At 36.9% G+C, this 15824-nt stretch overlaps 1 protein-coding gene across 3 annotated transcripts in view; it reads left to right on the plus strand.

Moving 5' to 3' along the window:
• Positions 1 to 14728, plus strand: part of ZDHHC15 (zDHHC palmitoyltransferase 15) — a 167956-nt gene extending 153228 nt beyond the window's left edge. Inside the window, exons 11-12 of one of the 3 annotated variants that reach the window (XM_077887403.1) lie at positions 2622 to 2696; positions 12790 to 14728. In XM_077887403.1, the coding sequence (XP_077743529.1) occupies positions 2622 to 2668 (47 nt within the window). In that variant the 3' untranslated portion in view covers positions 2669 to 2696; positions 12790 to 14728. Of the gene's footprint in view, positions 1 to 2621; positions 2697 to 4141; positions 4806 to 12789 lie in introns of those variants that run through there. The other 2 variants (XM_077887404.1, XM_077887402.1) reach the window with 2 other exon arrangements.
• The last annotated feature ends 1096 nt before the right edge of the window (positions 14729 to 15824 follow it).

Here is a 15824-nt window from a genome sequence, read left to right on the forward strand (position 1 = left end):
CCTGAATACTGTTTTCCAGAACAGCTTGCAGCAGTTTGCATTCCCACCAACAGTGCAAGAGGGTTCCCCTTTCTCCGCCACCACATCTCCACCAACACTGGCTGTTTCTTGTGTGGTTGATTTTAGCCATTCTGACAGATGTGAGGTGATATCTTTTTGCAGTTTTGATTTGCATTTCCCTGATGATCAGTGATATTGACCATTTTTCATGTGTCTATTGGCCATCTGGGCGTCTTCTTTGGAAAAATATCTACTCATGCCTTCTTCCCATTTTTAACTGGATTCTTTGTTTTTTGGGGTTTTTTTTTTTTTGGGTGTTGTATTTTATAAGTTCTTTGTATATTTTGGATATTAATCCTTTATCAGACATGTCATTTTGCATATATCTTCTCCTATTCCATAGATTGCCTTTTAGTTTTGTTGACTGTTGCCTTCATTGTGCAAAAGCTTATTTTGATGAAGTCCCTATAGTTTGTTGTTGTTGTTGTTGTTGTTTTTGCTTTTCTTTCCCTTGCCTTAGGAGACATCCAGAAAGAATTTGCTATGGCCTGTATTCTCTTCTAGGATTTTTAAAGTTTCAGGTCTCAGGGTTTAGTTTTTTAATCTACTTTGAATTTATTTTCACCTTTGGTGTAAAAAAGTGGTCCAATTTCATTATTTTGTATGTTGCTGTCTAGTTTTCCCAACATCATTTGTTGAAGACACTGTCTTTTTTTCCATTGGATATTCTTTCTTGCTTTGTCAAAGATTAATTGACCTCATAGTTATGGGTTCATTTCTGGGTTTTATATTCTGTTCCATTCATCCATTCGTCTATGTGTTTGTGCCAATACCATACTGTTTGGGTTATTACAGCTTTGTAATATAACCTGAAGTCCAGAATTGTGATGCCTCCAGCTTTACTTTTCTTTTTAGATTTCTTTGTCTATTCAGGGTCTTTTGTGATTCCATACAAATATTAGGATAGTTTGTTCTAGCTCTGTGAAAAATGCTGATGGTATTTTGATAGGAATTGCATTAAACTCATAGATTGCTTTGGGTAGTATAGACATTTTAACAATATTTGTTCTTCCAATATCCATGAGCATAGAATGTCTATTTCTTTGTGTCATCTTCAATTTCTTTTATCAGTATTTTCTACTTTTCAGAATGCAGGTCTTTTTTTTTTTTTTTTTTTTATTGGTGTTCAATTTACTAACATACAGAATAACACCCAGTATGCAGGTCTTTCACCTCTTTGGTTAGGTTTACTCCTAGGTATGTTATGGGTTTTGATGCAATTGTAAATGGGATTGATTCCTTGATTTCTCTTTCTGCTACTTCATTATTGATGTGTGGAAAAGCAATATATTTCTATATGTTGATTTTGTATCCTGTGACTTTACTAGATTTGTGTACCAGTTCTAGCAATTTTTTGGTAGTCTTTCAGGTTTTCTATTCAAAGTATTCTGTCATCTGTAAATACTGAACATTTTACTTATTCCTTGCTGGTTTGGATACCTTTTAATTCTTTTTGTTGTCGGATTGTGGTGGCTAAGATTTCCAGCACTATGTTAAATTATAGTGGTGAGTGTGGACATCTCTGTCTTGTTCCCTTCCATAGAAGTAAAAAAAAAAAATAATAAAACTCCAGGCTTTAAGCTCTGCTTTTTGCAAGAATTCATGAAATTCAGCTCCTCCCCTTTTCCAAGCCAAAGGCTTTGGGGAAGCATTCTTGTGCATTCCCCTGTGTGTGTCTCTCTCTCTTGCGTGTGCATGCACGTGTGAGCAAGCATGCTTCTCTCTACAAACATGGCTCCCTCCCCTCTGCAGCACCTGTGATCCATTTCTCCCACAAACCATGTCTCCCCACTTTCTACCTTTTTTGATGTGACCTCTTCTCTTCCTTTATTTGTGGAGTTTGTTCTGTCAGTCTTCAGTTCTACTTCTGGGGTATTTAGAATGGTTTGATGGTTATCTCATTGTGTTCATGGAACAAGACATGCCCAGAGTCTCCCTATTCCACCACCACTTGTTTTTTTTAATCTCAAACTGCCAAGTATAATATTATGCAAGGAGTATAAAGAAAGTGATTATCAGTACATTAAGCAAGCTGATTCAAAAGTACTTTACTCCTCCAAAATGCTCATATTAGAAACAAAAACATGTGTACCATAAATGATGTTGCTTGTTAATTCTAAAGCCTCTTGCTTTCTGGATGCCTTAGTCCTTTTTAGAACACAGCAACAGCAAAAGTACTTTAATAGCTATTTCAATATGTCCAGTAGAAAAACATGAAATAGGATAATTTTTTGAGTAGCAAGACCCAAAGCATCCCATTAAAGCCAGATGATGTTGAGTTGTTATCACAGCTGTCTAAGTCTAATATCTGCCATTATTATAGATCAGATAATGCTTATAAATAAAATAATCTTCTTTTACAGTACATCAACCTGACTACTTTTGGAATATGAAAATCTCAACTGGTTACAAATGCTTTGGGATAGCACACCAGTCTTTAGAGATATGCAGATATCTACTGTCTTCAGGGATTGAAAAAAAAATGAAATATACCAGTGAAATAATACCCGCCCATAAAATAAAAAGGGTCATTTGATCACCTTCACTTTTCAACCTTTCAGATTATCCAGAAGCTTCATCATCTCTCACCATGGAAACAGAAACATAGTAGTTTACACATTTCCTGCATCTCTCAGGTCAGTATTCTGAGGGAGGCATATAGATTGTTGCCTGGACTGCTAAGGGGCAGACTAGAAAAGAATTAAGTTCTTGCTCTGGTGAATAAGATATTAAATTTTTCACTCTCATATTATTCACATAAGTTCTATATATAATTTATACAACTTGACTAATAGCCCTTATAATGTGTTTCCATTTCTGTAGACCTTATAGAGAATACATGTGCATAACACTCCATAGAATTCAGATGCATAATGCTCCATCTCCCCAATATTGTTTAAATTAAATGACCATTTATTTACAATTTGAAATTAACAATTGATGACATATTTTTAAATTTGCTTAAAATGTTTGTAGATTAAAAAAGACATTATTGCCCTAATTTTTATATAAAAAGCACTAATTATAAATATTTCCTTCAATATGAAAAGACTAGAAACATTTGCAAAATATGTAACACTCAAAATTTAACACCCTTAATTTACAAAGATATTGCCAATCAGAAAGGAAAAAAAATACAACCATTAGAAAATGAGTAAACAATACAAACAATCAACAAATAAAATTTAAAATGAAGAACAAACATGAAAATTATTCAAATTCACTACAAAGAAATGCAAATTAAAATAACCCAAAATATCACTTTTTGTTTACCATAATAGCCAATTTTTATAAATTATAGTACTTAGTATTGGTAAGGATGTATTGAAACAGGTGCTGTTATAAGTTTAAATTCATACATTGTTTTTATGAAACTTAGTAACATATAAAACCCATAAAATGTTCATATAATTTTTTTCTGATAACCAAATTTTAGGGATGTACTTTAATGAAATAATCAGAGATCTGCACAACTGGTTTTTTATTTTATTATTTTTTAAGATTTTATTTATTTATTCATGAGAAACACACAGAGAGAGGCAGAGACATAGGCAGAGGGGGAATCAGGCTCCTCACAGGGAGCCTGATGCAGGACTCAATCCCAGGACCTTGGGATCAAGCCGCAAGCCGATGGCAGACACTCAACCGCTGAGCCACCCAGGCGTCCCTGCACAACTATTTATTATCAATTTATCATAACACCAGAAAAGTAGAAACAAAGCTAAATATCTAACAATAGAGGAATGGTGAAATAAATTCCTTCATTATTATGATGAAATATTTTACACCAATAAAAGTATTTTGAAGAACAATTAATAGAGTTATGTTAAAAAGCTGTATTAATGCAGTGTAATTTTAAAGGTATATTTGCATCAGCTTATATTGTGATATAATTCACAATACCATATAACTTGACCACTTAAAATGTACAATTCAGTGATTTTTAAGATATTCACAAAGCTACACAACCATCACCACAATTAATTTGGAATATTTAGAAATACCATACTCTTTAGCAGTCACTTTCAATTCCTCCATCCCACTTCTTGGTAACCACTAATCTACCTTTCTGTCTGTATAGATTTGCCTATTCTGGACATTCCACATAATTCACGATCCCATGGAATTATATATGTGGCCTTTGATGAGAAAATATTTGCAAATCAAATATCTGATAAGAAACTTGTGTGCAGGAGGAGGGGCAAGATGGCGGAAGAGTAGGGTCCCCAAATCACCTGTCCCCACCAGATTGCCTAGATAACCTTCAAATTATCCTGATCTATGAATTCGGCCTGAGATTTAAAGAGAGAACAGCTGGAATGCTACAGCGAGAAGGGTTCGCGCTTCTATCAAGGTAGGAAGACGGGGAAAAAGAAAGAAACAAAAGGCATCCAAGGGGGAGGGGCCCCGCGAGGAGCCGGACTAAGGCCGGGGCGAGTGTCCCCAGGACAGGAGAGCCCCGTCCAAGAGAAGCAGGAGCTGCACCAACCTTCCCGGGCGGAAAGGGGCTCCCAGGGAGTTAGAGCAGGACCCCAGAGGGCAGGAATGCCCTCGGGCTCCCTGGGACACTAACAGACACCTGCGGCGCATGCAGGAGAGTGCGCCGAGCTCCCTGAGGGCTGCAGCGCGCACGGCGGGACCTGGAGCTGCTCGGAGGGGCTCCTGCGGCGGCTCTGCAGAGGGGGCTGCCTGGCCCGGAGCAGCTCGGAGGGGCTCGGGCGGAGGAAGAGGCTCCGCGGAGGGGGCTGCGCGGCTCCGGGAGCGGCTCAGAGGGGCTCAGGCGGCGGCTCCGCGGAGGGGGCTGCGCCACCGGGAGCGCGAATCCAACAGCGCAGACCGGGAGCACAGGGAGCACAGGGCGCCGGGACACAGCCCAGGATACGGCCTCCCACCCCCCCCCCCCCGGACAGGCAGAGGCCGGGAGGGCCAGGACAGCAAGGACGCACCTGCCCGGAGCTGAACAGATCAGCCTCCAGGCCCTGCAGACTGAGTAGTTCCTGCTGGAGCTGAATCCAGGTTTCCAGAGCTGCAGGAACCACTGGGGTTGTTCCTCCAGGGGCCTCACAGGGTAAACAACCCCCACTGAGCCCTGCACCCGGCAGGGGGCAGAGCAGCTCGCCCAAGTGCTAACACCTGAAAATCAGCACAACAGGCCCCTCCCCCAGAAGACCAGCTAGACTGACAAATTCCAGGGCAAGTCAAGGGACTTAAAGTATACAGAATCAGAAGATACTCCCCCGTGTGTGAAAATGTCAATGTTACCCAGGGCAATTTACACGTTTAATGCAATCCCTATCAAAATACCATGGACTTTCTTCAGAGAGTTAGAACAAATTATTTTAAGATTTGTGTGGAATCAGAAAAGACCCCAAATAGCCAGGGGAATTTTAAAAAAGAAAACCATATCTGGGGGCATCACAATGCCAGATTTCAGGTTGTACTACAAAGCTGTGGTCATCAAGACAGTGTGGTACTGGCACCAGAACAGACACATAGATCAATGGAAGAGAATAGAGAACCCAGAAGTGGACCCTGAACTTTATGGTCAACTAATATTCGATAAAGGAGGAAAGACTATCCATTGGAAGAAAGACAGTCTCTTCAATAAATGGTGCTGGGAAAATTGGACATCCACATGCAGAAGAATGAAACTAGACCACTCTCTTTCACCATACACAAAGATAAACTCAAAATGGATGAAAGATCTAAATGTGAGACAAGATTCCATCAAAATCCTAGAGGAGTACACAGGCAACACCCTTTTTGAACTTGGCCACAGTAACTTCTTGCAAGATACATCCACGAAGGCAAAAGAAACAAAAGCAAAAATGAACTATTGGGACTTCATCAAGATACGAAGCTTTTGCACAGCAAAGGATACAGTCAACAAAACTAAACAACCTACAGAATGGGAGAAGATATTTGCAAATGACGTACCACATAAAGGGCTAGTTTCCAAGATCTATAAAGAACTTACTAAACTCAACACCAAAGAAACAAACAATCCAATCATGAAATGGGCAAAAGACATGAAGAGAAATCTCACAGAGCAAGACATAGACATGGCCAACATGCACATGAGAAAATGCTCTGCATCACTTGCCATCAGGGAAATACAAATCAAAACCACAATGAGATACCACCTCACACCAGTGAGAATGGGGAAAATTAACAAGGCAGGAAACAACAAATGTTGGAGAGGATGCAGAGAAAAGGGAACCCTCCTGCACTGTTGGTGGGAATGTGAACTGGTGCAGCCACTCTGGAAAACTGTGTGGAGGTTCCTCAAAGAGTTAAAAATAGACTGCCCTACGACCCAGCAATTGCACTGTTGTGGATTTACCCCAAAGATTCAGATGCAAAGGAACGCTGGGACACCTGCACCCCGATGTTTCTAGCAACAATGTTCACAATAGCCAAACTGTGGAAGGAGCCTCAGTGTCTATCGAAAGATGAATGGATAAAGAAGATGTGGTTTATGTATACAATGGAATATTACTCAGCCATTAGAAATGACAAATACCCACCATTTGCTTCAAAGTGGATGCAACTGAAGGGTATTATGCTGAGTGAAGTAAGTCAATCGGACAAGGAGAAACATTATATGTTCTCATTCATTTGGGGAATATAAATAATAGTGAAACGGAATATAGGGGAGGGGAGAAGAAATGTGTGGGAAATATCAGAAAGGGAGACAGAACATAAAGACTCCTAACTCTGGGAAATGAACTGGGGTTGGTGGAAGGGGAAGAGGGTGGGGGTTGGGGGTGAGTGGGTGACGGGCACTGAGGGGGACACTTGACGGGATGAGCACTGGGTGTTATTCTGTATGTTGGTAAATTGAACACCAATAAAAATTATTTTATGAAAAAAAAAGAAACTTGTGTGCAGGATATATAAAGAACTTTTACAATTCTATAATAAAAAGAAAATCCAATTTAAAACAATGACAAAGGATCTGACTAGATATTTCTCCATGGGTATATGGTCAACAAGCACATGAAAAGATGCTTTACATTATTAGCTATTGGAAGAATGCAAATCAAAACCACAAAATACCACTTAATGTCCACTAGGATCCAAAAGACAGAAAATAACAAGTGTTGACAATGATGTGGAAAAATCAGAAACCTCACACATTGCTGATTAGAGTGTTAAATGATTCAATCACTTTGGAAAACAGTTTGACAGTCTTTCAAAATGTTAAACATAGAAATACCACATGACCCCGAAATTCTAGTCCTTGTATATAATGAAGAGAAATGAAAATATATGTCCACACAAAAACTTGTGCATAAATGTTTACAACAGCATTATTCATAATGGCCAAAATGTGGAAACAACTCTAATGTCTATCTGCTGATAAATAGATAAATAAATGTGGCATATCCATACAAGTGAATACTATTTGGCAACCAAAAGAATATATGTTAAAACATAGATAAACCTTGAAAGGACTCTAAAATTACATTTTAAATTTTAATTTAAACTTTTAAGTATTAAAATATAGCTGTCTATGTAGAAAAACACTGAAAGAAAATGTAACAAAAAATAAATGAAAATTAAATTTTTACATGGTTACTCCCAGCTTTGCCTGGAGAGAGCCTTCAGTTTCTTTTGCCAATATATTTTTTGAAGCATAATAAAGTAGTGTTAATTAGTTTTGGATGTACAATGTGGTTCATTTGAATACATTACTCAATGCTCATCAAGGTAAGTTGTGCTCTTGTTTCCCCTTATGTATTTCACCCCTCCCTCACAACCTTCCCTCAGGCAACCTCTCGTTTGTTCTCTGCATTTAAGAGTCCAGGGTTTTTTTTGTTTGTTTTCTTTGTTCATTTGTTTTGTTTCTAAATGTCCAAAAATGAGTGAAATCATATGATATTGGTCTTTCTCTGACTGACTTATTTCACTTAGCATCATACTTTCTAGGTCTATCCATGTTGTTGCAAATGGCATTTCTTGCCAATATTTTTATCTCCCTAACTCCATTGCCTCAGCCAGAAAAAAATTCCAGATTCAATCCATTTGCCTTCTCTATTCCTATATCAAGGCTGCTGAGAAATACTACAAAAATAACACAACAGATTATAAATACTGATTGCAACTTATTACAAATAACACAATTGAGATTACACATTTGTTATCTTCAGCCTAAATTGGCTTGAAAAATCGTCATTACTTACCTTCTTACCAGTAATTTTTCTATTAACCACAACTTCTCATATCACTCCTTTCACATATCATAATGAAATCCTAACACATGCAATAGTGCTAGAAAAAAATATAAAGGCATTCTGGAAAAAAATAGAACTATCTTGATTTGCAGATGACATGATTGTCTACATAGATAATTCAAAGAATTTACAAAAACTCTTTGAACTAATAAGTGAGTTTAGCTAGTTTACAACACACAAGATAAACACACAAGCATCTATTGTGTTTCTATACATTTGCAATGCAGTTGGGAAACCAAAATAAAAAAAAAAAACAGTACCACCTACAATATTTGCCAAAACGATAATTCCAAAAATTAAATAGCTAGATATAAATCTAACAAACTATATATAAGGTCTGTATGCTGAAATCTGCAAAACTCTGATGAAAAAGATCAAAGAAGTCCTAAATAAATGAAGAGACGTACTACGTTCATGAGTCAGAAGACTCAATATAGTTAAGATTTCAATGCTCCCCAAATTGGTATACAGGTTTAATGCAATCCCAATTAAAATTGTAGCAGGCTTGGGGCACCTCAGTGGCTTAGTCAGTTAAGCGGCTGCCTTCAGCTAAGGTATGATCTCAGGCTTCTGGGCTCTCTGCGCAGTGGGGAGTCTGCTTTTCCCTGCTTCTCTGTGCTCTCTTGCTCTTGCTCTCTCACTCTTGCTCTCTCTCAAGTAAATAAATAAAATCTTTTAAAAAGTTGTAGCAAGATTTTTGTAGATATAGACAAGCTGATTCTAAAATTTATATGGAAAAATGAGGCAACTACAATAGCCAGAAAGATTCTGAAAAAGAAAATCAGTCAGAAGACATTATCTGTCCAATATTAAGACATACTATAATTCCACAGTAGTCAATACAATGTGGTAGCAGCAAAAAGACCCAATGGAACAGAAAAAAATCAAATACAAAAATAGACCCACATAGGGATCCCTGGGTGGCGCAGCGGTTTAGCGCCTGCCTTTGGCCCAGGGCGCGATCCTGGAGACCCGAGATCGAATCCCACGTCCGGCTCCCGGTGCATGGAGCCTGCTTATGTCTCTGCCTCTCTCTCTCTCTCTCTGTGACTATCATAAATAAATAAAATTTTTTAAAAAATAGACCCACATAAAGATGATCTATGGGTTTTTACACAAAGATATAATGGTAATTCACTGGTAAAAATTACAATCTCTTCAACAAATGGTGCTAGAACAACTAGACATCACTGCAACATGTACACTTCACAACATAAAAAATTCAAAATGGATCATATATGTAAATGTAAAATTCAAGACTATAAAACTCTTAAAATGTAGGAGAAAACCTATGTCACTTTGACTTAGGCAAAGTTCTTAGATATGACATCAAAAGTAAAATACATAAAAGGAAAAATTTACAAATTAGACTTGAAGAAAATTTAAAATGTTTTCTCAAAAGAAGACTGTTAAGAAAATAAAAAGACGAGCCACTGACTGAGAGGAAATATTTGCAAAACTCGTATCTGATAAAGGACTTGTATTCAGAATATGCAAGTGTTCTAAAAGCTGAAAAATAAGAAAACAAACATCATGATAAAAAATGGGCAAAAGGTTTGAATGGACACTTTCCCCAAAAAAAGCACAAGAAAAAATGCTCAACATCACTAGCCATTAGGAAAATACAAATTAAAACTTCAAGGAGAATCCTTTACACTCATACTGAAATGGATAAATTTTAAAAAGATAGTGATAATTCCAAGTCTTGACAGAATAATTTGAATTCTCCTACATTTTTGGTGGGAATGCACAATAGCACAGATACTCTGGGAAACAGTTTGATAGTTTTGTTTAAAAGTTTCTTGTAAAGTTAAACCATATGACCCAGTAATTCCACTCTTGTATATTTTCCCTAGAATGAAAACCTATATGTTTATACAAAATTTGTATATGAGGGATGCCTGGGTGGCTCAGCGGTTGAGCGTGTGCCTTTGGCTCAGGACGTGATTCCGGAGTCCCCGGATTGAGTTCCGCATCGGGCTTCCTATGTGGAGCCTGGTTCTCCCTCTGCCTGTGTCTCTGCCTCTCTCTCTCTCTCTCTCTCTCTGTGTGTGTTTCTCTCATGAAAAAATAAATAAAATCTTTAAAATAAAAAGAATCGTATATGAAAATAACAGCTGTATGCTGAGATGGTGGTTATGAGATTCTACGCATGTCTAAAACCTCATAATACCAAACAAAAGTTAATTTTACTTTATTTAAATTTAAAAATTAAACAATAAAGCAAAAAAATTTAAGTTCTGTCATGTTTCTCTGAAACTTTCTACAATTTCTTTCCCTCCCCCCCACCATCAGAGATCTCCTCCTTAAAATAATATCTTCCCAAACTTTACCAAGTTTTTTTCCTGATCATCACATTAATCTACTTAGTCCTTAGGAAATCTATCCATTCCTTGGCTAAAGAGTGTGTGTATATGTATGTAATATATAATTAATGTATATAATATATATGCTATATATACACACTGTGCACACACACACACACTAACAACTACTGAATATGTTTCTCCAACCCAGGACTCTTTCCTGAACTCTAGACCTGAATAACCAAATGCCTTTCAACTTCACTCATCCAAAACCTTTTTCCTGTTTTGTTCCCACTCCTTCATCTCCCACCCACATCCAGTTAATCACCAAGGTGTGTTGACTGTGTTTCCTAAATATCTCTGGAAGCTGTGCACTTTTCTCTATACTAATTACCATGACCCCAGATCATGTGTCCCCTCTATTGCTGCAGTAGCCTCTTAGCTGGCTTCCCTGCCTCAATCTTGCCCCTCATCCAATCCATTCACCATATTGCAACTAGAATGATGTTAAAAACTCAAATCTGTGTAATGACTTTCATTGGCCTCAACATAGTCTGAACACATTAACATGGTTTACAAGTCCTTTCATGATCTGGCTCCTGCTCATCTCTCCAGGTTCATCTCCCAGAATTCTGAACTTTGAAGCTTCCTCTCCACTAGTTTTATTTCCACACCCTATGCTTGAGCCACACTCTACTGCTTTCAGTCCCTCAAACATAAACCCTGCTGTTTTCCATGATTGGCATGCTTTCTCAGCACTGTCCTACCTCCTCCATACCAGTCTCCTTCATCTAGCTATATAATATTTATTTTCCAGTTTTCAGCTTCCATATCATTTACTCAGGTACATCACTGGCTGAGGTCTACATAGCTGAGGTCTATATCCCTTTTGGATGCTACCATAATAACATTATGAGAACACTTTTATTCTGTGTTATAATTATTTACTTCTCTGCCTCCCTCACTAGATTGTAAGCTCCCTGAGAGCAGGGACTATGTCTTGTTCACATTTTAGTGCCAGTCCCTAAACAGTGCCTGGCATGTGTTAAGTATGCAATAAATATTTGTTGAATGAATGATGAGGAGAGAGAATGAAAAACAGTCTATGAGGTTATAGGTCATTATTTTTCTTTATTCCTTTCTATATTTTTCAGTTATTCTGTGATGAATATGAATTGCTTTTATAATAAACACATTAGACTTAATTTTAAAGGTATATCAAGCATAACAAAAAGAAAAAACTATGAAGAAAATTAAAATCACCTATTCCACCACCTAAAGATAACTGATGTTAAATCTTTTCTATGAATATTCCAATATTTTCTATGAATATATTTTTAATCATTGAGCTCATATTGCATTGCTTTGAATTCTGCATTTCTCATTAACACCAATAGTAATTTCACATTATATCAAGGTACTGTTGTTTATTTAATCAATTTTTAAACTTTCCAACCTTAAGATTTTATCCAATTTTTCACTATTATGAATAAGGCTATCAATAATATCATTGAATATTAATCTTTTTTCTCATTTATAATTATTTTTTAGGATAGAATCCTAGAAGCAAAATTACTGGTATGAACTTAAAGACTCTTAAAATATATGGCTGAATTGTTTTCCAGAAAGTTTATATTAATAATAGCTACTTCAGTGCCTACTATATGGCAGATGTTGTTTCAGGTAGATTTTATTGTGCTTATGTTACAGATGAAGAAACTAAGATCCATTGATGTTATTTATCCAGAGTCACAGAGATAAACAAGTATAGCAAAGCTAGAATTCAAATTCAGAATTGCCCACTTTCAAAGCTCATGTTATTTTCGTGTGAATTTCAAAAATAACTATTTTGTGCTATCAAGTGATTATTTATTTACTTGAGAAAATATGGAAAGCATAAGTAGAATGTAAAGAAGATAAAAATAAATTACCCATGAACCCACCACTTTGAACAATTTAGTATATTCCCTGTTTTTTGTTTCAGATACAATTTCTGGGTTAAAAATAATGATAACAGTGTATGTATAATTTTTTATCTTACTCTTTTCACTTAACATTTTCCAGTGCTGACTCATACTATTCATAAATATAATTTTAATGGTTGCATATTATTGTCAATGGTTGTTAATGTGTGGATATTTACAGTTGTTCAGCTCACCTGTGAATTTCTTTTTTTCCATTCCCAGGGCCTTCCATCTCCCATGAGGCTTACAGAGTTCAATGTTGGGAACCATTTTAATCTTCAAAATAAGTCACCATGGTGGATTGAAAGCTTCCATCAAACATGCTGCGCAGATAGATGTTTCAGGACTTTACAAGTTATTTGTTTACTAACTGAAGTCATCAATCTAGTAGCAATTAATTCAAACCAGTCTTCCTCTCTTTCTTCATTTTACCTCTCCAATCTGTAAAAACCTAAATGTAACATATATACCTTTCCAGAGGCTCTTTTTATTCCTCTTCTCAGGTAAAGAGGAATTCAAAAAGACTTCCATGGAGTCTCTAACTCCCCTGGAAAGACTATTAATTATATTTATAAGATCTTTGTGGTATTGAGGGGGAAAAGACTGTGTTTGCTACTTGTGTGCCTGTGCATTTATAAGCATGCATATGTGCAGCATATTTACACAAAATTCTGCAGTGGTGTTGTGAAAATCAAGGTTAAAAAAAAACAAGGTTTTTATTCAATCCTACTGTCTTCCCTAAATAGCAATATAAATATTTGCTGGGCTGTGAATACCATCCCTATATCAGATATCTAAAATTTAAAAGGCAGAATCAACATACCATAATCAAGGTCCTCAAATTGGGAATTGAACAACAATGCAAAGCCTATTCTTTGTCATAAATGTATGATGCTCCTGAAAGCACAACTAACTGAGAAGATCAGATCAGATTTCCACTTTATTAAACATACGTATTGGTGTTTTAAAGACTTTTAATGTAGGCTATACTAAAATTCTCCAGTTACTTTTATTATTTTCTCTGCTACCTAGATTTATTTTTGTCTATATGAATTGTTCTTATGATAAAAAAAAAACTATACTCCGAAGTCATGCACCATAGATTTTGTTAAGGGGCTTAAGGGTAGTTTTCAAGTTTAATTACAATACTGTTCATTGGGTAAAGTTTCAAAGTTGAAATTAGCCTAATGATTAGCACTCAAGATCTGTGGTTTCACAACAGGGGGTTAATGTACAGATAATGATAACCTAATAGTAATATGCCAATACTTTCTTTTTCTTTTTTTCTAGATTCAGTGGTAGTTTAGCCATTAAGGTAGTTTACATTCATTTCTGCATTTATTTATAATCAGCCTTTCTTTTAGTCCTAGTGCCTGAATTAATGAGTATGAACACTAATGCTGAATCTTTATAATAACAATACCTAAGAGCATTGATGTTTTTCATTTCTCAGTCAGTGTTCTAGTGCCCAGCTGCCAGCAGTAGAAGTCCCAACTCTTACAGAGATTAGTGAGAGTTAGAGGCATCTTACAGATATTAAGGAGTTGAGCTCTAGAAGGATATTAGGTTTACTAAGTAATCCCCCACTAAAACCTTTTTGAGTAAAAGAAAATTTACCTACCACAAACTATTTGGTGTTCAGGCTTCAGCAGAGCTGAGAAAGTGAAAAATTCAGCTACTTAAAGAAATAAAAAACCTGTCCATTTGTATCTCCTAGGTGATTTGGGGCCAGGTAAGACTTTTAGCATAAATTAAATGGATTGTGTCGGTGTTTCATTTGAGAGAATACTAGACATGACAAAATCTATTAGGGCCAGGGACTGTTTCTCAAACTCAGATGCTAAGAAGCAACCTAGAAGACTATACACAATAGGTTTCACAAGTGAAATAGTGTATGTTCAGGTGGGAAGATTTTCCCTCTTCCTCTCTCTGTCTCCAAAACACTCTCTTGTTTAGGTTTTTCTTGAAAGCTAATTTAGCCATTCACATGGTCTTAAAATGGACAAACCTTGCCTTTTACTCATATAGTAATAGTAATGCACCTTTCTCCAAAGATATGGCCATTACTTAATTCCACAGCCAGTGGGCCTCAGAGAAATATTTTCCTTTCCCATCTATCATTTTCTGCCAATGGTAGTTTCTAACTATGATTCAAAGTCAGGAAGGAGGGGATCCCTGGGTGGCGCAGCGGTTTGGCGCCTGCCTTTGGCCCAGGGCGCGATCCTGGAGACCCGGGATCGAATCCCACATCAGGCTCCCGGTGCATGGAGCCTGCTTCTCCCTCTGCCTATGTCTCTGCCTCTCTCTCTCTCTCTCTCTCTCTCTCTCTCTCTGTGACTATCATAAATAAATAAATAAAAATTTAAAAAAATTAAAAAAAAAACAAAGTCAGGAAGGAATCAATAACTACCTTGAATGCATAGAGCGTATCAGCATTGAGCAATGATATAAATCACGTCATTAGAGACAGTGTCAAGAAATTACAGGGAAGCACTGAAAGGGTAAAGCTCAGGAGAGCTATAATGCAAAGCTGATTGTTTAATGTCTTACAGACTTAACACCATCTTCAAGGGCCAAATAAATGAGTTTTAAGTGGGGGCTTGAAGAAATAAACCCTATTCCTATCTCAGCACCTTTATTCCGCTAATTTATAAATTCTGATAATACCCCTATCCATAGATCATTCAGTATTCACTACTGTACATAGACACCCCCCCAATTGATTGACTATTATTTGACAGTGTCATTTAATAATTAGTGTAGCCTGATCTGGCTCTATTGCCTGTTTTCCTTGAGGCCCTATCAAATTACCTCTGTGGGATCTCATTCTCCAATTTTGGGTACCCATATTCCCCATTTGCAAAGTGTAGACACTTATTGTTGGGATCCTACAACTGAAAGGTGCTATGTAACTCTCTAGTGCTTTTAAAAGTCTTTCATTGAAGGACTGGAATGAAAACTTGAACCATAACAGTGTTTCTAGGCAAACCAGTGTGCTCCATTCTTTCTTTCATGCTCTCATTGCTGACTTGTTATTTCGGAGTTTATATTATTTAAGTTCCTCAATTCATTACAACAATGTCCTTGCATAGAAATCATTTTCCCCATGGCACATCTGGAAAAAATTAAGAGCAAAAAAAAAAAAAGAAGTAGCCTCCAAAAGCACATAGCTGTCCAGAATACACCTCAGTTATCATGTCCAGTGCACTGTTAGACTGACTTGGCTTCCCAGTACTGGAATTATCAGGGAACAGCTT

This window comes from Canis aureus, chromosome X (genome assembly GCF_053574225.1).
Source record: "Canis aureus isolate CA01 chromosome X, VMU_Caureus_v.1.0, whole genome shotgun sequence".
Lineage (NCBI taxonomy): Eukaryota > Metazoa > Chordata > Mammalia > Carnivora > Canidae > Canis > Canis aureus.